Here is a 26,289-nt window from a genome sequence, read left to right as displayed (position 1 = left end):
AACCAACCATTTTTTTGTTGAACAACTGTGTCCCTGTGCCAATTTCCTCCTCCTGGTCAGAAGCTGGGAACAGACTCCACTTTGACTAGGCAAGGGCTGTGGGAAGGGGAGAGGTTTACGATGCTGTGGACGTGGATCGCTTCCTCCACCCACCTTCCCTTGCCAGGGTTGGGGATGGTGGGGGTTGGCGGAGATGACAGTGTTTAGTGCAGTGCTCAGCACATATTAAGTGCTCAATAAATACCATCGATTGATTGATTGCTCATTTGGCTTGGGTACTGTAGCACCCAGAGGATCTTGGTAGTTGTGGGGAGGTCAGGGTCTCTGCACCTGATGGGACTGGGAGGATCTTCAGAAAGCTGACCCCCGAACCTGGAGTAGGACTAGATTCTGCCTCTCCCTCTGGACTTGACTTGACTTGACTATAATAATAATGATAATGTTGGTATTTGTTAAGTGCTTACTATGTGCAGAGCACTGTTCTAAGCACTGGGGTAGATACAGGGTAATCAGGTTGTCCCACGTGAGGCTCACAGTTAATGCCCATTTTACAGATGAGGTAACTGAGGCACAGAGAAGTTAAGTGATTTGCCCACAGTCACACAGCTGACAAATGGCAGAGCCGGGGGTCGAACCCATGACCTCTGACTCTGAAGCCCAGGCTCTTTTCCACTGAGCCATAAGAACCATCGTAGACCATTTCTTTTTGTTTTGTTGTTTTAATGGTATTTGTTATGCACTTACTATGTGCCAGGAACTGTACTAAGTGCTGGGATAGATACTCCCTTCTAGACTGTGAGCCCATTTTGGACAGGGATTGTCTCTATTTGTTGCTGAATTGTACATTCTAAGTGCTTAGTACAGTGCTCAGTAAATACAATTGAATGAATGAATACAAGATAATAGGGTTGGACACGGGGCTCACAGGCTTAATCCCCATTTTAGAGATGAGGTCACTGAGGGACAGAAAAGTTAAGTTAAGGTTTTGTACATAAATACTGTGCTTTTAAGTAAATTAATTGGTAATAATACTATTACTGTCATTATCACTATTTATTGAGTGCCTACTGAATGCAAAACACTGGGCTAGTGGGGAATACAACAGGAGGAAGAGAAATGATTACTCCCTCCCTGAAGTTTAGAAGCTTGTGGAGGAGATATTCCCTAAAAATATTTCTATTACCAGCGTAAATTGTATAAAAAAGTAGTCAACTAATCAAACAGTCAATAATGTATATACAGATATTGATATTCCCTTCCCCTCTCAGGGTTGCAACTGGAGAGTTTCCAGTTCTCTACCAGTCTCCACTATGGGAGGGAGAGTCAAGCAGAGACATTTCCACTCCTAGCTTGGGCAGTGGCTAGCGAGTGGAAGGCAATCTGTTACAAGTCAAAACTCACCTGTGCTGGGCAACAGTGACATGGGGGAGGGTGGACTGTGTGGAAGGAGGCAATGGTAAACAACTTCCAAATTTTTACCAAGAAAACTCTAAGGATACACTACCAGAAGGATTGTAGATGGAGGTGGGGTGTTCTGGGACAGATGTCTCCATGGCATTGCTATGGCTTGGAGACAACTCGACGGCATAAGACAAGATACTCCCTGGCTGGTAAGGAGGTGATATGACCTTTCTAGGACTGTGGAGCTGCCTCAGGAGAAGCTTATTAGGAGGACTTTAAAGGGGGAAGGTTGGGGAGGAGGTGGTCTGGGGATTGTTTGGGGAAGAAACTGACAGTAGGGAAAAAGATGTAGGTATTAGGTGATAGATGGATGAGTCGAGAATGAGGGTGAGAAGAGTGAACCATCCAGGACAGATGAGGATTTATTCCACAACCTCTGTGAATAGACATTCCATTGCCGGGCTTGGTATCTGTAGTAGTATATCATCACCCTGAGATGCAGGAAGTTTTTCTTACGTCCAACTTGTGTCTCATGTTTTAACTTCAGTCTAGAAACTTCCTATTTCAAACTTGCTTGGTCAGCGAGCACCCACTATAGACTGGAACAGGGATAAAGTTTCCCCTCAGCCTGTCATTCATTTACTCAATCACATTTATTGAGCACTTACTGTGTACAAAGCACTGTTTTAAACACTTGGGAGAGTACAATACAATGCAGTACAAGCTTTCTCTTGTGTAGTCTACTCATCTAAGTCCTTCTAACCCAACAATCAATTGAACATCAATTAGTAGAGATATTTACTGAGCCCCTCAGCATAAAGCAGTGTACTAAGTTCTTGGCACAGCAGAAACAAAAACAAAACTCTTAAACTCCTTTGCTGCTCTCCTTTGCTTACTCTGAGCCTCATGTGGGACATGGACTGTATCTGACCTGATTATTTTGTGTCTACTCTAATGCTTATTGCAGTGCTTGGAGCATAGTAGTCATTTAGCAAATAGCACTATTACTATCATTATTATTATTAACTTCTTCTTTTCATGACTCCTGCCATGGAGAGCAGTTTGACTAATCTCCCTTTTGGGAGTTTGCCTAGTGAGTATTGACAATGGTATTTATTATTCTTTTTTTATGGTATTTGTTAAGGGCTTACTATGTGCCAGACACTCTACTAAGCCTTGAGGTAGGTGCAAACTACTCAAGTTGCTGTCCCCCATGAGGTTCATAGTCTTAATCTCCCTTTTAAAGTTCAGGTGACTGAGACCCAGAGAAGCTAACTAACTTGCCCAGGGTCACAGACCAGACAAGTGAATTAGTCCTTCTGACTCCTAGGGCTGTGCCCTATCCAGCAGGAAACACTGTTTCTCATTTATTGAGTGCTAATTGTCTGCAGAGCACTCTACTAAGAGCTTGAAAGAGTATAATAGAATAGAGTTAGTAAACCCATTTGGGGCCCACCTAAGGAGATTCCAGATGTTGACTTCACTAATGGACTTAGGACAAACTGTTGTGAGAGACCTTTATTCATTCATTAATTCACTCACTCATTCATTCATTCATTGATATATATTGACTGCTTACTGTGTGCAGAGCACTGTAATAAGCACTTGGGAGAGTACAAAAAGCAATAAACAAACACATTCTCTGCCCACAATGAACTTACAGTCTGGAAGTCGAGCTTAGATCAGTCATGGAGCCACAGTTCCAGCCTGTAGGCTCCTGACTCCTGTCTCACTTCCTTCATAAGGGAATTTAGATGAACAAATTAGTCAGGGATCTATTGGCAGGCCTGAAAGGAGAGAACTAGACTGAATCTCATCAATAGTAACAGACTGAGTTTTCCAGCAGCAACAGAATAAAGCAACTGAATTAAAATGAGTAATGAAAAGGCCCGGAGATAAAAGAAAAACAATGGGAAGAAATCCTGAAGTTCTAGAAAAAGAAATGTCTAAAAGAATCATTGTGGAAGGGAGTTTGCCCGATAGCCAGCTGGAATACAAAATGCAGCAAAAGGAAAGCAGATGTTGCAGATGGAAATCCATGGCTCAGTTGGGATCGGAAGGTTGGCTGGGGAAAGATTCAAACTCCAGGGATATAGGCCACCATCCCAAAAAAATGGAAGCCAGGTTTGATCAATTTCCATTTTGGCCCTGAAGTAGCCCCTGGGTTGATTTCCTGACGGAGCCTGGATCTCACCTCATCCAGGCAGACCGAACAAAACTCAACATGTCTCAGATCTCTGGACTGTAAGCTCATTTTCTGGACTGTAAACTTGTCCTCTGGACTGTAGGCTCGTTGTAGGGAGGGAATGTTTCTGTTTATTGTCTGGGGAAGCAGCGTGGCATAGTGGAGAGAGCACAGACCTGGGAGTCGGAAGGTCATGCACTCTAATTCTGTCTCTGCCACTTGTATGCTGTGTAGCCTTGGGCTAGTCATTTAAGTTCTCTATGCCTCAGTTATCTCATCTGTAAAATGAGGATTAAGACTGTTATCCCCACACGGATAGGGACTATGGCCAAACCTGATTTACTTGTGTCTATCCCAGTATAGTGCCTGGTACACAGTAAGCACTTAACAAATGCCATTATTATTATAATTATTACTGTTATATTGTACTCTCCCAAGTGCTTAGTATATCATAGTATATACATATTATATATACTTAGTGCTCTGCACATAGTAAGCACTCAATAAAATATGACTGGCTGACTGACTGAGGCTGCCCAACTGGAGAATCCCCTTCATCCCTGGTCCCTTTTCCTTTTATCTGGGCCCCATTTAGGTTGAAGATGCTCCATTACCACTGGAGAAACAGCCCTGACTTTGATGAACGGAGAACAAGCTCCAGTAGTGATGAGAACCTGTCAGCTTGGTTCTTCCCTGTCTTGTGTCTGGTTTTGAATTCTCATCACTCTTCCTCTTTCAAAGTCATTTTGCAATCAGTCAGTCAAGAGTCATAGGTATTAAACAGTTACAGTGCGCAGAGCACTCTAATGAGATCTTTCTGGGTACAGAACCCTGTAATGGGGCACCACCGGGCACAGACTGTTGGACTAGACACTTAGGAAAATATAGTAGGATATGATTCATTAATTCAGTCAATCATTTGTACATATTTATTATTCTATTTATCTTATTAATGATGTGTACATATCTATAATTCTGTTTATCTATTTTGTTGCTATTGATTGATTCATTCATTCAGTAGTATTTATTGAGCGCTTACTATGTGCAAAGCACTGTACTAAGCACTTGGAATGTACAAAACGGTAACAGATAGAGACAGTCCCTGCCCTTTGACGGGCTTACAGTCTAATCATTGATTGATGCCTGTCTACTTGTTTTGTTTTGTTGTCTGTCTCCTCCTTCTAAACTGTGAGCCCGTTGTTGGATAGGGATTTTCTCTATCTGTTGCTGAATTGTACTTTCCAAGCACTTAGTACAGTGTTCTGCATACAGTAAGCACTCAATAAATATGATTAAATGAATGAATTTTTTGAGAACTTACTGTGCAAAGCACTGAACTAAGTGCTTGGGAGAATACATTACAACAATAAACAGACACATTCCCTACCCACAACAAGCTTACACTATGGTTTTTGATTATAGATAGCTCAGTGCCCTGTTTCCCCAGGGTTAACCCAGACTGGACAGGCCTCTTATCCTGATCTGAAAAGTCTAGTTGTAGGAGCAGTGGGACCCTGGAGCTTTACCATTTCAGGACACCTGCTACAATTGTTAGGTGGCACAAATTATTTATGTGGACAAGTGCTGACTACTGGCTAAGAGCTGCTCAGGAGCAGTGTCAAGCTGCTTTGAAGCACTAGAGATTATTCAGAGACTCGCGGAATGGATGTGTGTGTGTGTGTGTGTGTACGCAGTGCCAAGCACTTAGTACAATGCTTTGCACACAGTAAGTGCTCAATAAATGCAATTGAAATACAATTGAATGTGTGTCTGTGTGTGCACTTTTTATAATTATGTTGGTTAGCTCTTACTATATGTCAAGCACTGTTCTAAGTTCTGGGGTTGATACAAATTAATCAGATCACAGTCTCTTTCCCACATGAGGCACACTGTCTCAGTTGAGGGGAGAACAGGCAATGAATCTCTGTTTTGCAGACAAGGAAATAGAGGGCCAGAGATGTTAAGTGATTTTCCCAAGGTCACACAATCGGCAGGTGGCTGACCCAAGATGATAATTTAAGTCTTGTCAAGCACTTTTTAAATTCTGAGGTAGATGCAAGTTAGTCATGTTGGAGACAGTCCCTGTCCCACGTGGGGATCACAGTCTAAATAAGAGGGAGAACAGGTATTGAATCCCTACTTTATAGATGAGGCAACTGAGGCCCAGAGAAGTGAAGTGATTGGCCCAAGGCCATACAACAAGTATGCAGCAAAGCTGGGATTAGAACCCAGGTCCTTTGACTCCCAGGCCTGTGCTCTTTCCTCTGGGCCATGCTGCTTTATCACATGCTGTATTCATGGGGAAAGAGGCTGAGGCAAAAAGAGCAGTGTGTCCCAGACAGCAGACTCTGTCCTTACTGATCAGACACCACAGGCCCTTGAGAGCCCTTGTCCCAACACCCATAGAACCTATTCCAGAGTGGAGGGACTTGTCTGATCAGACAGGGTAGTGAAATCATTCTTAGTTCCTTCAATATGCAGCTCTCCATGGAAAACTTTGAACCATTTTTAGAGTGAGTTAATGTACTTCCACCTAAAATTGTGTTTTACCTGGATGTAATTGTGGTTTTCCTGGCAATGATTGGGTTTCCCTGACTGAAATTGTATTTCTAATGCTGTGATTGGGTTGTTCTGAAGGGGATTGGGTTTCTCTGACTGGGATTGGGTTTCCCTGGTTGTGACTGGATTTTCTCTGTCTGTGACGGTGCTTTCCTGAGTGATGGTCAGGTACTGGATCGATTGGTTGATTTTCTAGAGGTACCCCCAGCTTCCTCCTTCAGGGAGGTTGAGCTAAGGTAGGAGTAGATGTACGTGGGTAGGAACCGAGACCCTTTACAAATGTCCAGTCAGGTCTGGACAAAGTAGAGACATAGGGGCTACTACAGACAGTGCAGTGAGATCATTCTTCATTCATTCATTCATTCAATAGTATTTATTGAGAGCTTACTATGTGCAGAGCACTGTGCTAAGCACTTGGAATATACAATTTGGCAACAGATAGAGACAATCCCTTCTCAATAGCAGGCTCACAGTCAAAAAGGGGGAGACAGCAATGTGAAATAGAACAAAACAAAACAAGACAACATCATCAAGATAAATGGAATCAAGGTGATATACACCTCATTAACAAAATAAATAGGGTAATAAATAATATATACAAATGAGCACAGTGCTGAGGGGAGGGGAAGGGAGAAGAGCAGAGTGTTGGGGGGGAGAGGAGGGTAGGAGGAGCAGAAGGAAAGGAGAGCTCAGTCTGGGAAGGCCTCCTGGAGGAGGTGAGCTCTCAGTAGGGCTTTGAAAAGGTGAAGAGAGTTGGTTTGGCGGATATGAGGAGAGAGGGCATTCCAGGACAGTTAGGATGTGGGCTGGGGTCGACAGTGGGACAGGTGCAAATGGGGGACCTTGAGCAGGTGAGTGGCAGAGGAACGGAGCGTTCAGTGTGGGCAGTAGAAAGAGAGAAGGGAGGTGAGGTAGGAGGGAGCAAGGTGACAGAAAGCTTTGAAGCCAAGAGTGAGGAGTTTTTGTTTCATGTGAAGGTTGATGGGCAACCACTGGAAGTTTTTGAGGAGGGGAGTGACATGCCCAGAGCATTTCTGTAGGAACATGATCCGGGCAGCAGAGTGAAGAATAGACTGGAGCGGGGAGAGACAAGAGAAAGGGAGATCAGAGAGAGACTGACACAATAATCCAGTCAGGATATTACGAGAGCTTCTTGATTCTTTCACTGTGCGGCTCTCCATGGAAAACTTAGAACCACTTTTAGAAGAAGTTAAAATACTTCCACCAAAATTGTTTTTTCCCGAGCTGAAACTGTGGTTTTTCTGGCAATGACCGGGAGCGTTAAAGATGAAGATCAACTTTAGAACATAACAATAGCCAAAACAATAACAAATAAATTGGGGTATTTGTTAAGTACTTATTGGGTGTCAGGCACTGCTCTAAGCTCTGAGGATGATATAAGACAAATCGGGTTGGACACAGTCCCTATCCCTCTTAGGGCCCAGAGTCTTAAATCCTCATTTTCCATGAGGCCCAGAGAATTGAACTGAATTGCCTAGGATCATACAGCAGACAAGTGGCAGAGATGGGATTAGAACACAGGTCCTTTTTACTCCCAGGCCTGTGCTCTATCCACTAGGCAACACTGCTTGAGAAGGGCCCCCCTGGCCAGTTCCATGGCCCACCCAGCCCAGTATTTTTTCTTTGATTAGGCCACCAGGATGCTTGAAGGAACTCTTAGACAGTTGCCCTTCTGGATTGAAAATCAATTAATCAATCAAAGGTATTTATTGAGCACTAATTATGGGCAGAACACTGTACTAAGCACTTGGGAAAGCACAATACAATAAAGTTGGTAGACACAATACCTCCCTACAAGGAGCTTACAGTCTGTTGTATTTTCCCAAGTCAGTCAGTCAGTCAGTCATATCTACTGAGCACCTCCTGTGTCCCGGCACTGTGTAATAAGCTCTTGGTAGAGTACATTGTAACAATAAAACAGATACATTCCCTGCCCACAATGAGCTGACAGTCTAGAGGGGGAGACAGTGGAGCTATGATACACCCTGAGTAGGCTCTCAATAAAATCCACTGAGAAGTGGCACCATTTATAGTTGGTTAAGTCTTCATTTATCTTTCCTGGTTTTGGCCCCACTCCTTGTAGGGCTGATCTCCAGGAAAAGCTGAACATGAATCAGCAATGTTCTTTAGAGATGAAGCCAAGAACACTGTTCTGTGACCCTCTCAATCTTTGAACTCTCAGGAACCACAGAGAGCTTGGCTCTTCACCAATGTTCAAGGAGTGGGTGGTAATGGGTTTTCCAGGGGTCTTGATTAAGGCACTCTAGGGTTCTTCTTTCTCTGTAGCCAGGTGGTTATGCCAAGGATAGCCAGAGCACTGGGAAGGCTACCACGGGTTTCAGAAGACTGTAGGGTCGAACTGGAGCTCTCAAGTTGAGGTGGATATAGAAATCCCGGTTGGGAGGTTTGTTAAAATATTATTTCACTCTCAGTGTCTGGGGCCTGTTTGCTGATCCCTGAATGGAGTTTGTAAGGGCCCCTGTAACTTGGGCAGAGAATGGGTCCCAGCCTCTCTTCCCCCACACCTCTGCATCCTCCCATGCAACCCTGCACCCTGAACCCCAAGTGCTTAGCACAGTGCTTTGCACACAGTAAGCTCTCAGTAAATATAATTGACTGACCAGCCCCTCAGTGTGCACTCTGCACTTTTGTCTCTGCCCACTGCAACAGCAGACTGATCTATCTATCAGTGATCAGAGGGTCCATTACCCCACTGAAATGCAGCTGGACATTTTATCAGATGGAAATAAGATTCTGAACCAAAAAAAGACTTGGCACCCTGAGGACAGCAAGGAGCAGTCATTGAAAATGAGAAAAACAAAGTTTAGTGGGTTTTGTGTTCTTCTCTAAAGGGTATCTGTTTCATGCTTACTGTGTTCTAGGCACTGTAATAGCCTTGGGGTAGACACAAGCTAATCAGGTTGGACACAGTCTATGTCCCACATGGAGCTCACAAGTCTTAAACTCCATTTTACAGATGAGGTGACTGAGGCAGAGACAAGTGAAGTGACTTGACTAAGCTCACCCAGAAGCCAAGTTGCAGAGTCAGAATTAGAACCCAGGTCCTTCTGACTACCAGGTCTATGTATATCCACTAGGCTTGCTAGGGCACACCGGAGATTTTGGCATGTCAGAGTGCAGGCCTAGACCAGAGATTTGGGGTTGGGGGAAAACAAGGAGACCACATCAGTTTCTCTAATGAAATATCCTCTCCAAGCACATAGTCCGGGACTTCCCTTCTAACCAGTGCTTGCCATGGCGACATTCCAATTATGGGCATATTTAATTCCTCAGGGCAATTTTATCCAATAAACTATAAGCTCCTGGGGAAGGGAACATGTCTACCAACTCTATTGTATTATTCTCTGCCAGGCACTTTGTATAGTGCTCTGCACAAGGTAACTCTTCAATAAAATGCCACTGAATGATTTGCTCAGACATGTGTCAGAACCCAAATAAATTTTTCCCTTGGGCCAGCTGGGACTCAGATCCATCACCTTAGTAAAATTGAACCACCACTGAGACCACGTGCCATTTGGCAAGGTGAATCGAGGCCATTCATCCCCTTCTGCAGCAGTGGAGGTGCAGATGAGACTGCCAACTCCTCCTCCCCATTACCCCGCACACTACCCTCATATCCAAAGGACAGGGACAACAGGGACGAAGAGGGGAAGTTGGCTGGCTATTGAAGGCTGACTATCTTGTAGTATCTATGAGCATGGGTCTGCCTTCATCTCTCTGTGCTTTAAGCTAAACTTCCATGCCTCAAGTCTGGGGTATCTCTCCCCCGACCCATCGCCCATGTCCTGCCTCTGGTCTAGGACTCCCTACTGCTTCATAACTGCCAGATGATCACTCTTCCCACCTTCAAAGTCTTATGAAAATCACATCTTCTCCAAGAGGCCTCCTGCAACTAAGGTCTCAATCAATCAATCACATTTATTGAGCACTTTCTGTGTGCAGAGCACTGAATTAAGTGCTTGGGAGAGCACAGTATAACAGAGTTGTTAGATAGGGAACACGTCCCTGGCCGCAAGGAGTCTAGAAAGGGAGACAGATGTTAATATAAATAAATGAGTTAAGGATATGTACATAAGTGCTGAGAGGGTGTTAATGGAGGGTGCAAATCCAAGTGCAAGTGTGACACAGAAGTGAGAGGGAGCAGAGGAAATGAGGGCTTAGTCAGGGAAGGCCTCTTGGAGGAGATGTGCCTTCAATAAGGCTTTGAAGGTGGGGAGAGTGATCATCTGTCATAAATAAAGAGTAAGGGTGGTCCAGGCCAGAGGCAGGATGTGCACAGATGGTGGTGGTGAAATAGAGGAGATTGAGGTATAGTGAGTAGGTTAGCATTAGAGCAGTGAAATGTATAGGTTTAGCTGAAGTAGGAAAGTAGGAGAGGGCAAGATGAATGGGCACTTTAAAGCCAATGGTAAGAAGTTTCTATTTGATGCAGAGGTAGATGGGAAGCCACTAGAGGTTTTTGGAGATTGGGAAAACATGGATTGAATGGTTTTGTGGAAAAATGATCTGGGAAGCATAGTGAAACATTGATTGGAATGGGAAGAGACCCGAGGCAGGGAGGTCAGCAAGAATGCTGATACAATAATCGAGGTGGGATAGGATAAGTGTTTGAATTAACATGATAGCAGTTTGGATGGAGATCAAAGGAGGATTTTAGTGAAGTTGTGAAGGTAGAACTGACAGGAATTAATGACAGATTGATTATGTGAGTTGAAGAGAAATATGAGTCAAGGATAACACTAAGGTTATGGGCTTGTGAGACAGGAAGGATGGTGGTGTTGTCTACAGTTATGAAAAGAGTCAGGGGAAGGACAGGGTTTGGGTGGGAAGATAAGGAGTTCTATTTTGGATATGTTAACTTTGAGGGGGGAATCCAAGTAGCGATGTTCTGAAGGGAGGAGGAAATATGAGACTGCAGAGAAGGAGAGATATGAAGGCTGGAGATGTAGATTTGGGAATCATCCATCTAGAGATAGTAGTTGAAGCCATGGGAGAAAATGAGTTCTCCAAGGCAATAAGTGTAGATGGAAAATAGAAGGGGACTTAGAACTGAACCTTAAGAGACTCCCACAGTTAGTGGGTGGGAGACAGAGGAGATGCCCATGAAAGAGACTAAGAATGAGTGACCAGAGGGATAGGAGAAGAACCAGAAGAGAACATTTGCAGTGGAGCCAAAGTTGGATAATTCTTTCAGGAGAAAGGGGTGGTGAACAGTACCACAAGCGGCTGAGAGCTTGTGGAGGATTAGGATGTAGTAGAGGCTGCTGGATTTGGCAAGAAGGAGATAATCTTGACCTTTGAGAAGGCCCTTACTGTGGAGTGAAGGGGAAGCCAGATTGGAGGTGGTTTGGGAAAGAATTGGAGGGGAGGAAGTGAAAACAGTGGGTGTAGACAACTCATTTAAGGAGTTTGGAGTGGAATGGTAGGAGGGAGATGGTATTTATTGAGTACTAACTGTGTGCAGAGCACTGTACTAAGTGCTTGGAAAGTAAAATTTGGCAATAGTAAATATTGGCAATTTGGCAATAGAAAGTACAATCCCTACCCAACAACAGGCTCACAGTCTAAACGAGGGAGACAGACAACAAAACAAAACAAGTAGACATGCATCAATAGCATCGAAATAGATAAATAGAATTATAGATATATAAACATCATTAATAAAATAAATAGAATAATAAATATAAACAAATATACACACTGCTGTGGGGCGGGGAAGGGGGTAGAGAAAAGGGAGGGAGTAAGGGTGATGGGGAGGGTAGGAAGAAAGGAGGAAAAGGGAAGATCAGTCTGGGAAGGCCTGAAGGAGGTGAGCTCTCAGTAGGGCTTTGAATGGGGGAAGAGAGCTAGTTCGGCGGATGTGAGGAGGGAGGCCATTCCAGACCAGAAAAAATATGGAATGCTTCACAAATTTGTGTGTCATTCCCTCTTTACCCCACCCTTAGCCCCACAGCATTTATGTACATATAATGATATCTGTCTCTCCCTTTAGACTGTAAGCTCACTGTAGGCAGAGAACGTGTCTTCCAAGTTTGTTGTGTTGTACTCTCCCAAACACTTAGTACAGTACTCTGCACACAGTAAGCACACAATAAATATGATTGATTGAGTGTCTGAAGCGGGTTGTGGACTTGCGTCAGGTCCTTGCCCCCACAATCCAAACAGATCAGCTTTCTCTGCCTGCCACAAGGGCAGTTACTGCTTCCCTGGGACTCAGAATTGTGATACTACACATCTAATGGAGCTCAGAGTGCAACACAAGTTGCAAATACATTGCCGTAACGAGGCACACTTTTCCCATGCACATTATGCAGAATGGAGCATCAGTTGCACATCAGTCTTTTCACCACATCCACCCACAAGAAAATGCTCTTGTTTCTGACTATGACAGATGGCTCTGTATATAGGTGTGTGTGTGTGTTTGTGCATGCATTCACTCATCAGGAACCTTCCTTGGAAAAAAATTGATAAGCGCTCCCAACGAGATAGAATACCCAATTGAAATGGAAAATGAATTATTCATAAGTTCAGTGGAAAGTTAGACTCAAATTTCATTTTTCCAGTTATGTTTGAATAAATACGATTGCCCTAAAATAGGATCAAGCAAGAGGAAACCTACATGACACTCAGTCCCCACAGGAATGCCCCCAATCTAAACTTTGCTCTGCAAAAGCTGCATGTTTCAAGATAGGAATGGAGAGCTGTCCTGGGGAAAGGACTGGGGCTGAAGAGCTAATAGGGAGAAATTCTCAGAATGAGAAGCAGTGTGTCCTTGTGGAATGAGCATGGAACTGGGAGTCAGAGGACCTGGGTTCTAATCCCACTGTGCCACTTGTTTGCTATGTCACCCTGGACAAATCACTTAACTTCTCCATGCCTCAGTTACCTCATCTGTAAAAAGGTGATTAAGATTGAGTCCCATGTATAACATGGACTCTGTTCAACCTACTTATCTCTTATCTACCCCAGGGCTTAGTATAGGGCCTGGCACAAAGTAAGCTTTTAGCAAACATTAAAAAAGTTGCCTTCCTTTCACCTTTTCTTCATGTCATTTTCACACCTGAAAGAAGGCTATGTTACATGGATACAAGATGCTGAGTTTCTGGAGTGGTCTTCGGTCATCACCAGTGTGATCAAGGAGAACTAGGGACCTTTATTCCCACACTCCCCGTACTGCTGATTGGATTATATTTCTCTTGTTCTGTTGGACTGTCTTCTCCCGTGTCTGAATTGATTTCCGTGTAATTATCCCAGCACTTAGAACAGAGCTGTGTTCATTATAAAAGCTTTAGAATGTCAGGAATTATAACAAAGATGGTAATAATCATGTCTTGGTCACATGTATGAAGAACAGCCTTTAGTTTTTGCAGATGAGGCTATTGAGAGTGAGAGTTGGGATTTATTAAACCCTTACTATGTGTCAAGCACCGTGCTCAGCTGTGGGATAGATTCAAGATAAGCAAACTGGATACGGTCCCTAACCCACATGGAGCTCACAGCCCAAGAGGAAAGAGAACAGATATTAATGCCTTATTGTAAAGATGATTAAAGTGAGGTACAGACAAGTTAAAGGCTTGCCCAAAGTCACACAGCTGGTAAGTGCCAGAGCCAGGAATAGAATCTGGGTCACCCGACTGCCAAGACTATGCTATTTCCACTAGGCCATTCGGCAGGTGGCCTGAGCCCTTTCAGTATTTTTGGTACTGAGTGCCACCCAAAAAGACAGAAAGTAAGCCCGGGCTGACATGTCCCCCAATTTTGTTACATCTCCCTCTGAGTCGCATGAGTAGGAGAAGAAGGAGGAAGTTGGCATTTAGCTCAGAAGGAAATGTGTGACTTAGGGCAAGTCACTTAACTCCTCAGTGCCTCGGTTCCCTCATTTATACTAAGCCCTGTACTAAGAGCTTAGTACAGTACTCTGCCCACAGTAAGTGCTCAATAAATAATTATAATAATAATGATGATTGTATGTGTTAAGCGCTTATTATGTGCCAAGCACTATTCAAAGAGCTGGGGGAGATACAAGGTAATTAGGCTGCCCCATGTGGGCCTCACAGTCTTAATCCCCATTTTACAGATGAGATAACTAAGGCCCAGAGAAGTTAAGAGACTTGCCCATAGACACACAGCTGATTAGTGGTGGAGCCGGCATTAGAACCCATGACCTCTGACTCCCAAGCCAGGCTCTTTCCACTAAGCCATGCTGAATGAATCCTTAAAATAGGAATTAAATATTGATTCTCTTTTCCTCTTAGACTGTGAATCCCATGTAGGACAGGGACTGTGCCCAACCTGCTTTATTGTATCTATCTCAGGGTCAGCATCCATCCTCTCTCCACCTTGGCTCCTGACAATGAACCTTTTGATGGTACCCATATTCACAGGAAATTGGGAGGGGAACATCGTGGCTAAGGAGTGAGGCTGGGAGCAAGGTGTGGCGGTGGTGAGAGGGCAGTCCCTCTGTGGTTCAGGAGTGAGGCAGGGAGCTGGTTTGTTGGGGGGAGGGGCAGGCTGGGCCGGGCAGGCTTTGGTCAAGGTGACCTCAGACAGACTTTGGCCAAAAGGCATATGTGATATCAACACAGCATGGCTCATGTCCGCCATAGCACAGGTGATGTCACACAACATATCTCATCTGGTGTCTGGTGTCTGTAACCCATGAGGATGGCCAAGGTCCTCTGAGCTGCAAATGGGAGCTGAGCAGAGCTTGGCCAGAGGAGGCAAGTGCCAAATTTCACCCCTTGCCTGACCCTGGGCAGAACCCCTGTGGTAGGGTGGCCCAAGCCATGCACGCCCTCCCCTGAGTGAACGGTGGCCCCTACTAATCTTGCGATGCCCTCATCTAGCACCAGTTGCCTGGGGGGCCCTGGTCAAGCGACTTTAGAAAGCCCCAACTGTCCCCACCACCTAGAATGAGTTCTCACCTGGGCTTCGCTTCCCTATGATGCTGGACATTTGCTTCCGGAACTCTGGTTGTGGGCCTTGAGCTCAGAACACTAGCCTGCAGGGATGAAACTGACCACAAAAGCTTTGTCCATCTTCAACCTCATGTTAGTAACACTCCAGAAGAAAATTCCTCACACGGTTTGAAAATTTCCTATTTTCTGTTGGATAAAAAGGCAGCCCTGCATGGCTTAGTGGCAGAGCATGGGCCTGGGAGTCAGAAAGACCTGGGTTCTAATCCCAGCACTGCCACGTGTCTTCTGTGTGATTTTGGAAAGTCACTTCATTTCTCTGGGCCTCAGTTACCTCATCTAGAAAATGGGGATTAAGACTATGAGCCCTTTATAGGACAGGGAATGTGTCCAGTGCAATTATCTCATATCTACCACAGAGTTGAGTATAGTGCCTCACACATAGTAAGTGCTTAACAAATATCACAATTATTATTATTGTTATTTGGGGAAGATGATGGAATCTTTCCCACTCTGTATTTGATCTCCAGATCTTCCTGCCTTTCACAAATACACATGGGAGTAATCCAAGTTTAGGGATTTTCCCTCTCCCCACCCCACCCCATGCCCAGAGGTCATTCAGAATACTGTCAGTCAGAGGGCAATGCCTCTGTGCTTAAGCATCCGAGCATGTGGGCACTCACTTCAATCCCTCTCTCTCCAGCTCCATTCCATAGCACTTATGCACATATCTCTAAACTATGTTGCTTCCCTCTGCCTTTTTACTTGTTTTGCTATCTGTCTCCCCTGACTGGACTGTGATCGTCTTGAAGGCAGGGATCATGTCTGCTGGCTATGTTGTATCCTCTCATATGGTTGATGCAGTGCTCTGCAGAGTGACCACTCAATAAGTAGCATTGATTGAATATTAGCCCTCTGAGATGCAGGGACCACATCTAATTTCCATCTAATTTCTCACCCAGTGCTTAGTCCAGTGCTCTGCATACAGTAAATACTTAATAAATCCTATTAACACTAATACTACCAATAATAGTATTTATTAAGCACTTAATGAAAATGTTAAAAATACACAGGAGGAGTTAGATATGGTTCCTGTCCCCCGAGGGGTTCACAATATGAGATATCAGTGGGGAGGAAGGACTGGAGACAGACACATTAGGAACAATGCTGAAAGAATAGCACATGATGCAGACAAAGACACAAAATAAAGACAAGATCAGTAGAGTGCTGAGGCTAGAGGAACAGAATTCTAGGCACTTCAGAAATCAGAGTTCAAGTCACACTCACAGCCATAGAAACCACTACAGCATGACCAGCCTTTCTGGCGTTTTGTGGAGGCCTCGTGCTGTGAATGTTTTTCTCTCCTCTGGACTGACAGAAGGCAGGACAGGATGGAGTGTCTTGGGTGGCTCGGAGGAGAGTTGGGGCTCATTCGTGGGAAGTGGTGCACCTGGTTATTGAGTCGGGGGGACCCCAAGAGCATATAGCAGCAGCTTTTAGCAGCAGCTTAGGTCAGAAAGAGCATGCTGGGAACAGGGAACCTTGGTAGTAGGAGGAAAGGCGGAGGTTGCCATGGTACTTTTCTCGGTGGCGATGGACGAGTCCAAGAGTGAACAGGAGCAGCTTTAATACCTGGCCCGACATGCACAGAGCATGTATGGAGCAGGGACTCTCAATAATGGGAGGGAATGCGGCGGTTACCCTCGACGGGATGCTTTTCTCAGGAGCAGTGGAGGGGTCTGATTGCACAGAGAGCTGCTTTTTCCCTGACCCACTGTGTACAAAGCATGCTGGGAGCAAGGACCCTCAATGGTGGGAAGGAAATCAATGGTTACCATGCATGGGATGTGTTATTAGGGGGCAATGGAGGGGTCCAAGAGCACACAAGAGCTGGTTTTATCCCCAACCCGGCAAGCACAGAGCATGTCCAGAACAGGGACCCTTGGTGGTGGGAGGGAAGGCAGTGGTTACTGAGTGCCTGGTCATCTCCTACTGCTGCACTATCTCCTCCCTCACCAACTCTGAAATCCCTCTCTCTGACCATAACCTTCTCACCTGCCTCATCTCTCACACTCCCTCCCCCTGCAAATCTTCGCTACTGCCCCACAGAGACCTCCGCTCTCTCGATCCCATCCGTCTTTCCAATAGCATCTCTCCTCACCTTGCCGCCCTGTCCTCTCTTCCCACTCTCGACGATCAGGTCTCCGCTCTCAACTCCACCCTCTCTACTCATCTCGACTCTCTCGCCCCCCTTTCCGTCCGCCGCTCTCGCTCCACTAACCCACAGCCCTGGATCACCTCCTCTGTCCGCCTCCTACGCTCCTATGCTCGAGCTGCTGAGTGCTGCTGGCGAAAGTCCCAGCACCAAGCCGACCTCACACACTTCAAATTTATCCTTTCCTGCCTTAACTCTGCCCTCTCCTCTGCCAGGCAAAACTTCTTCTCCTCCCTCATCGACACCCATGCCTGTCACCCCCGCCGATTGTTCCGGACCTTTAACTCTCTCCTTAGGCCCCCTGTTCCTCCCCCACCCTCATCTCTCACCCCCAGTGATCTGGCCACCTATTTCCTCACGAAAATCAACACAATCAGGTCTGAGCTCCCCAAAGTCACCCCTCCGCCTCTCCCCTCCCCCCCACCAACCCTCTCCCCTACTTTCCCATCCTTCCCTGCAGTATCCTCAGAGGAGATCTCCTCCGTCCTCGCAAGTGCCACCCCGTCCACCTGCGCCTCGGACCCCATTCCCTCTCACCTTCTTAAAACCATCGCCCCTGCCCTCCTACCTTCCTTAACTTCTATTTTTAACCACTCAATCTCCAATGGCTCCTTCCCCACTGCCTTCAAACATGCCCACGTCTCCCCCATCCTAAAAAAACCCGCTCTTGACCCCACTTCCCCCTCCAGTTATCGCCCTATCTCCCTACTACCCTTCCTTTCCAAAATCCTAGAACGAGTCATCTACAATCGATGCTTAGAATTCCTTAACTCCCATTCTCTCCTAGACCCCCTCCAATCTGGCTTCCGTCCCCTCCACTCTACCGAGACTGCTCTCTCTAAGGCCACCCATGACCTCCTTCTTGCCAAATCCAATGGCTCCTACTCCATTCTAATCCTCCTTGACCTCTCTGCTGCCTTTGACACTGTCGACCATCCCCTCCTCCTCCATACCTTATCTCACCTTGGCTTCACGGACTCTGTCCTCTCCTGGTTCTCCTCTTACCTCTCTGGCCGGTCATTCTCGGTCTCCTTCGCCGGAGCCTCCTCCCCCTCCCATCCTTTAACTGTTGGAGTTCCTCAAGGGTCAGTTCTTGGCCCTCTTCTGTTCTCCATTTACACTCACTCCCTCGGTGAACTCATCCGCTCTCACGGCTTTGACTACCATCTCTACGCAGATGACACGCAGATCTACATCTCCGCCCCTGTCCTCTCCCCCTCCCTTCAGGCTCGCATCTCCTCCTGCCTCCAGGACGTCTCCACGTGGATGTCGGCCCGCCACCTAAAACTCAACATGAGCAAGACTGAGCTCCTCATCTTCCCTCCCAAACCCGGTCCTCTCCCAGACTTCTCTATCACCGTGGATGGCACGACCTTCCTTCCCGTCTCTCAGGCCTGCAATCTCGGTGTCATCCTTGACTCGTCTCTCTCGTTCACCCCACACATCCTATCCGTTACCAAGACCTGCCGGTTTCACCTCTACAATATTGCCAAGATCCGCCCTTTCCTCTCCACCCAAACGGCTACCTTACTGCTACAGGCTCTCGTTATATCCTGGCTAGACTACTGTGTCAGCCTTCTCTCTGACCTCCCTTCCTCCTCTCTCGCCCCGCTCCAGTCTATTCTTCACTCCGCTGCCCGGCTCATCTTCCTGCAGAAACGATCTGGGCATGTCACTCCCCTTCTTAAACAACTCCAGTGGTTGCCTATCAACCTCCGCTCCAAACAAAAACTCCTCACTCTAGGCTTCAAGGCTCTCCATCACCTTGCCCCTTCCTACCTCTCCTCCCTTCTCTCTTTCTACCGCCCACCCCGCACGCTCCGCTCCTCTGCTGCCCACCTCCTCACCGTCCCCCGTTCTCTCCTATCCCGCCGTCGACCCCTGGGCCACGTCCTCCCGCGGTCCTGAAACGCCCTCCCTCCTCACCTCCGCCAAACTGATTCTCTTCCCCTCTTCAAAACCCTACTTAAAACTCACTTCCTCCAAGAGGCCTTCCCAGACTGAGCTCTTCTTCTCCCTCTACTCCCTCTGCCACCCCCCCTTTACCTCTCCGCAGCTAAACCCTCTTTTTCCCCTTTTCCCTCTGCTCCTCCACCTCTCCCTTCCCATCCCCACAGCACCGTACTCGTCCGCTCAACTGTATATATTTCCATTACCCTATTTATTTTATTAATGAATTGTACATCGCCTTGATTCTATTTAGTTGCCATTGTTTTTACGAGATGTTCTTCCCCTTGACTCTATTTATTGCCATTGTTCTTGTCTGTCCATCTCCCCCGATTAGACTGTAAGCCCGTCAAACAGCAAGGACTGTCTCTATCTGTTGCCGACTTGTTCATCCCAAGCGCTTAGTACAGTGCTCTGCACATAGTAAGCGCTCAATAAAAACTATTGAATGAATGAATGAATGAATGAATATGTAAAAAAAAAAAGGAATTGTGGTATTTTGGTATTTGTTAAGTACTTTGTGCTAGGCACTGTACTAGGTTGGCTACAAGCAAATTAGGTTGGACAAAGTCCCTGTCCCATGTAGGGCTTACAATCTTGACCCCCAATTTACAGATAACTGAGGCACAAAGAAGTGAAGTGACTTGTCCAGGATCACACAGTGGACAAGAGGTGGAGCTGGGATTAGAACCCATGAATTTCCGACTCCCAGGCTGGTGCTCTATCCACTATATCGTGCTTTATAGAAAGTACTTAACAAAAACCTCTATTATTATGCCAATCAATCAATCAATAGCATTAATTGGCATTTACTCTAAGCCAAGCACTGTACTGTAAGCTTGTGTGGGAAGGGAACGTGTCTGTTTATTGTTATAGTATACTCTCCCAAGTGATTAGTACAGTTCTCTGCACACAGTAAGCACTCAATGAATTTGACTGAATGAATGAATACTAAGCCCTTAAGGGAAAACATTAGAGTGAGTAGATATGGTTGTTGCCCTCAAAGAACAGGAAATGAAGTGGTTGATACAGCCACTAAAATAGATTGATTCCAGGTTGGGGGAAGCAAGAGAGTTAGAAGATTTGTACATCTGGCATCAGACAAAACCTCTGCCTTTGGCCCAAGTTGTTGACTGACTAACTAACCACAGCCTCTTGTCTCTCTCCCCTTTCCCCTCCAACACTTTACTATTCCAGAGCGACTATTCGAGTGACACAGAGAGTGAAGACAATTTCCTCATGATGCCTCCACGGGACCACCTCGGGCTCAGCGTCTTTTCCATGCTCTGCTGCTTCTGGCCGCTGGGAATTGCTGCCTTTTATCTGTCCCACGAGGTAAAGTGGAAGGAATACGGCTTCTCTCATTCCTCTGGCTTGAGTGATTTGGGCATCAGAGCTGAAAGTGTCCAGGGATGTTGGGGGTATGCATGAGCCAGAGTTGTGGGGGCCCAAGGCATGGGAAGAGCAGATGGGTAAGCGAAGGAGAGGTGCTGTCCCCGGCTAGGGTACTTTGCTTTAGCTCTGTGCATTTTGCAATTTTTTTATGGTATTTGCTAAGCACTTACTATGGAAGCGTGGCTCAGTGGAAAGAGCCTGGGCTTCGGAGTCAGAGGTCATGAGTTCGACTCCCGGCTCTGCCAGTTGTCAGCTGTGTGACTGTGGGCGAGTCACTTAACTTCTCTGTGCCTCAGTTACCTCATCTGTAAAATGGGGATTAAGACTGTGAGCCCCACATGGGACAACCTGATTCCCCTGTGTCTACCCCAGCGCTTAGAACAGTGCTTGGCACAAAGTAAGCGCTTAACAAATACCAACATTATTATTATTATTACCAGGCACTGTCCCAAGTGTTGGACACTATACTAAGCACTGATTCTCCTGATAGCTATCCATGCCATGTAGCTGTGGTGCGAGTTGCTCCCCTTTAGATATCCTGACTGGTGATTAGCACAGTCAAAGAAATGTGGGGTTCACTGACCTTTATTCACCCATCTCAGTCACCAGGTGCATTTTTGGTGTTTATGTCGGCTAGAACTAAATTGGATATCTACCGTCCGCGAGTGGGAAAGTGTCATTCACTCAGCAAGTGCTCAATGAATGTCGATAGTCAACAACTGAAGAGTACCCATTTTTAACACACTACAGCTATGAACCACTAGGGAGGGATTGCACCTAACCCCTCTAGACTGTAAACTTGTTGTGGGCAAGAAATGTGACACACTGTTGTATTGTACTCTCCCAAGCATTTAGTACAGTGCCCTGAACACAGTAAGCACTTAATAAGTACGATAGATTGATTGATCGACTGATTGATCCAAAAGAGAATCCACTCCTGTCTCCTGGTTGTGATTTAGGCCCACAAAAAGGACATGTATCTGGACTCCATGAACTTCTGGGCCTCTCCCCTTCCTACCAGATCTCTGCCAGCCTTTGTTCTTACAGTGTTTCAGTCATCTCGACATCATCTAGATGATACTGCACACCACGCACTGGTTGCCTGCTGAAATGTAGCTAGACTGGTATGCTTCCCATCCTCCTAGCCTGATGATGGAGGAAGTTGAGACCTCCCCAGATCCCAAAGCCCCTCCTCCTCCCCGAAAGCTGCCCAGGGCCTCTAGCCCTGGTTTCCTGGACCTGTGATCCTGAGGAACATTTTCCTCAGAGAGCAACAGTTCCAGGGCTCATTTATAGCAACAAGCTGCATCCATCCAAAATAGAAGGAGCAAGGATGGGTGGGGAAAGAGGGGCTGCTTGCTGTGTTTGAAAAACTGAAGCCTAGTGGGTTCCATGCTGCTGGAAGCGTAAAGGAAATATTTCTTCTCTGCTCACTGTTTCTCTTCTTGGAAATGGCCCTTTCTGCTTCCTGCTTCCTCAGTCGGTTCAGGTAGGGGGAAGCAGGGAGGTTTACTGCATCAGTGATTAGCATTTTGTATGGTATTTGGTAATAATAATAGTGGAATTTGTTAAGTGCTTACTATGTGACAGACACTGTTCTAAGAGCTGGAGTAGATCCAAGCTAATCAGTTTGGACTGGGGCTTAAAGTTTTAATTCTCAGTTTACAGATGATGTAACTGAGACCCAGAGAAATTAAGTGACTTGCTCAAGGTAACACAGCAGACAAGTGGTGGAACCAGGACTAATAATAATAATAATGTTGGTATTTGTTAAGCACTTACTATGTGCAGAGCACTGTTCTAAGTGCTGGGGTAGATACAGGGTAATCAGGTTGTCCCACATGAGGCTCACAGTTAATCCCCATTTTCCAGATGAGGGAACTGAGGCACAGAGAAGTTAAGTGACTTGCCCACAGTCACACAGATGACAAGTGGCAGAGCTGGGATTCAAACCCAGGTCCTCCGACTCCCAAGCCCGGGCTCTTTCCACTGAGTCTGTTGACTCCCAGGTCTGTGCTGCATTTATCCAGTAGGCCATGTTGCATTTTATTATGCGGTGTAGCCTAGTGAATAGAAGATGGGCTGGGGAGTCAGAAGGACCTGGGTTCTAATGCAGTTTTGCCAATTGCTTGCTGTGTGACCTGGGGCAAGTCACTTCATTCCTCTGTGCTCCAGTTACCTCATCTGAAAAATGGGGATTTAAACTGTGAGCCCTATGTGGGACAGGGACTGTGTCCAACCCCATTATCTTGTATTTCCTTCCCAGACTTTAATACAGTGCCTGGCATGTAGTAAACACTTTACAAACACCACAATTATTATTATTCTTATTATTAAACACTTACTGGAGGCAGAGGACTGTACTGTTTTACTTGGGAAAGTGCAATAGAAGAAGGTGACAGTCAATTAATAAATGGAGAAGCAGTATAGTGTAGTTGATAGAGGATGGTCCTGGAAGTCAGAAGGTCATAGGTTCTAATCCCAGATCCACTACTTGTCTGCTGTGTGACCTTGGGCAAATCACTTCACTTCTCCAGGCCTCAGTTACCTCATCTGTAAATGGGAATTGAGACTGTGAGCCCCACATGGGCCAGGGACTGTATCCAATCCAATTAGCTCATATCCTCTTCAGTGCTTAGTATGGTGCCTGGCATGCAGCAAGTGCTTAAAAAATACCATCTTTATTAATCAATCAATTAAAAGGGTTTATTGAGCACTTCCTGTATGCCTAGATCTGTACCAGGTGCTTGGGAGAGAACAATACAGTAGACTTGTAACTGTTCTCCCGGCCCATAGGAGTTCACATTTTAGAGGAAGAAGTTTATATTCATGCATTCATTCAATAGTATTTATTGAGCTCTTACTATGTGCAGAGCACTGTACTAAGCGCTTGGAATGTATAATTCAGCAACAGATAGAGGCAGTCCCTGCCCTTTGACAGGCTTACAGTCTAATCGGGGGAGACAGACAGACAAAAACAATAGCAATAAATAGAATCAAGGGGATGTACATCTCATTAACAAAATAAATAGGATAATAAAAATACAAACAAATGAGCAGATGAGCATAGTGCTGAGGGGAGGGGAAGGGAGAGGGGGAGGAGCAGAGGGAAAGGGGGGGAAAATGGGGCTTAGCTGAGGGGAGGTGAAGGGGAGGCAGAGAGGGAGCAGAGAGAAAAGGGGAAGCTCAGTCTGGGAAGGCCTCTTGGAGGAGGTGAGCTCTCAGTAGGGCTTTGAAGAGGGGAAGAGAGTTAGTTTGGTGGAGGTGAGAGGGAGGGCATTCCAGGACAGCGGGAGCATGTGGGCCAGGGGTCAACAGCAGGATAGGCGTGATTGGGGGACAGTGAGGAGGGGAGTGGCAGAGGAGCGGAACCTACGGGGTGGGCAGTAGAAAGAGAGAAGGGAGGAGAGGTAAGAGGGGGCAAGGTGATGGAGAGCCTTGAAGCCTAGAGTGAGGAGTTTTAGTTTTGTGCAGAGGTTGATAGGCAGCCACTGGAGGTTTTTAAGAAGGGGAGTGACATGCCCAGTGTGTTTCTGCAGGAAGATGAGCCGGGCAGCGGAATGAAGAATAGACTGGAGCAGGGAGAGACAGGAGGAAGGAAGATCAGAGAGAAGGCTGACACAATAATCCAGCCGGGATATTATAAGAGCCCGTACCAGTAAAATAGCCGTTTGGGTGGAGAGGAAAGGGCGGACCTTGGTGATATTATAAAGGTGAGACCGGCAGTTGTTGGTGACGGATTGGATGTGTGGGGTGAATGAGAGAGCTGAGTCAAGGATGTCACCAAGGTTGCGGGCTGAGAGACGGGAAGGATGGTCGTACCATCCACAGTGATAGGGAAGTCAGGAAGAGGACAGGGCTTGGGAGGGAAGATAAGAAGCTCAGTTTTGGACATGTTGAGTTTTAGGTGGTGGGCAGACATCCAGGTAGAGACGTCCTGGAAGCAGGAGGAGATACAAGCCTGCAGGGAGGGGGAGAGGACAGGGGCAGAGATGTAGATTTGAGTGTCATCTGCATAGAGATGATAGTTGAAGCCGTGAGAGTGAATGAGTTCACCAAGGGAGTGAGGGTAGATGGAGAACAGAAGAGGGCCAAGAACTGACCCTTGAGGAACTCCTACAGTTAGAGGATGGGAGGGGGAGGAGGAGCCTGTGAAGGAGACCGAGAATCAACGGCCAGAAAGATAAGAGAACCAAGAGAGGACGGAGTCTGTGAAGCCAAGGTGAGATAAGGTGTGCAGGAGAAGGCCAAAGTACTTGAGCTTGTTTACCTCTGTCTGTTTCTACTATTAGAATGGAAGTGGCTTGTAGGCAGGGAATGTTTTTTATCCTTCTGCTGTACAATCCAGACAAATAGTAGAGTACTTAGTATTTGATAGGCACTCAATGACACCCAAAAATAAATACAAATATGATACAAATATAGTCACCAATGAATTTTATCACTATTATGACTACTACTTACTTTGAGATGGTCAACAGTGAAAATGATCATCTTAGAATGATCAAGGAAAATAAAAGTATAGTATTTTTTAAGCATTTACTATGCACTAAGAACTGTGTTAGGTGCTGAGGTGGATATCAGAATAGTTAGATTGAACTAATAGTGAGATGATCATCTTGGAATGATCAAGGAAAGTAAAAGTATGGTATTTTCTAAGCACTTACTAGGTGCTAAGAACTGTGTTAGATGCTGGGGTGGATATCAGATAGATTGGACACTAAAGTGGCCCTGCCCAGGTCTAACAACCTAAGAGGGCTGTGGGACTTAAATTCCCACAGATCCCATGTGCCCTGTTCCCAGAGTCCCCCTCAAAAACTAAGGGTACATTGATATGGGAGGGGAGACCAGACCCCTGCGCCCTTTAGGGGATTTTGAGGGCCACGATGACTTGCTCTAGGAATATGGGCCAGTGAGCTCAGTCCCCAGAACCAGTGGCTGTCAGGCACAGTCAGGAAAGGGAAAAAGTTAAGGAATATAAATACCTCTCCCTAACCTCTATCCCTCCTGCTCCTTCCCCCTATCAGATGGCTCCTCAGGTGCAGTTACTTCCAAGGGGAAAGTTCTGTATAGACTGTGTCTCATGATGCACTGATGGTACTCTGGGAACTGAGGGATGATTAATTAGTGCTCATTAACGTGGTTCTAAGGGCTCTGGGTAGACACTATGTGGAGTCTCCCTCTCCAACAACACACAGACATCCAGAGACACAAACACACATGCACACACACAAAGCGGAGAAGAGCCTTGCCCTCAAGAAACACTCATTAGTAGCAGGCTGAAAAGCAGTTCTGGGGCTCCCTCACCCCTGGACAAGGTTTTCCAATGGACAGGGCCTGACCCACCTTTCCTCTTCTCCTACTCACTTCTGCATTGTCCTGACTTCCTCCTTTTATTCATCCCCCCTCCAAGCCCCACAACATTTGTGTATTTATCTTTATTTATATTTAATGTCTGTCTCCTGAAAGCTCATTGTAGGCAGGGAATGTGTCTTTTTATTGTTACACTGTACTCTTCCATGTGCCTAGTATAGTGCTTTGCACACAGTAAGCCTCAATAAATATGATTGAATAAATGAATGAATGGCAACATTCATTTCTTCAGCATCCCACTGGAGCCAGTCTGGCTT

At 46.0% G+C, this 26,289-nt stretch overlaps 1 protein-coding gene and 1 non-coding gene across 2 annotated transcripts in view; both read left to right on the top strand.

The window, feature by feature from the left end:
- SYNDIG1 (synapse differentiation inducing 1) overlaps window positions 1-26,289 on the top strand; it is a 99,767-nt gene that overhangs the window by 36,975 nt on the left and 36,503 nt on the right. The window contains exon 3 of the mRNA XM_029068217.1: window positions 20,462-20,599. Coding sequence (XP_028924050.1) covers window positions 20,462-20,599 — 138 coding nt within the window. The remainder of the gene's footprint in view (window positions 1-20,461; window positions 20,600-26,289) is intronic.
- On the top strand, window positions 1,259-1,391 carry LOC114816164. The gene has a single exon (XR_003763938.1). It is a non-coding gene; the product is annotated as a small nucleolar RNA SNORA7 (small nucleolar RNA).

Source organism: Ornithorhynchus anatinus, chromosome 1 (genome assembly GCF_004115215.2).
Source record: "Ornithorhynchus anatinus isolate Pmale09 chromosome 1, mOrnAna1.pri.v4, whole genome shotgun sequence".
NCBI lineage: Eukaryota > Metazoa > Chordata > Mammalia > Monotremata > Ornithorhynchidae > Ornithorhynchus > Ornithorhynchus anatinus.
This window is presented reverse-complemented; position numbering and strand designations above follow the sequence as displayed.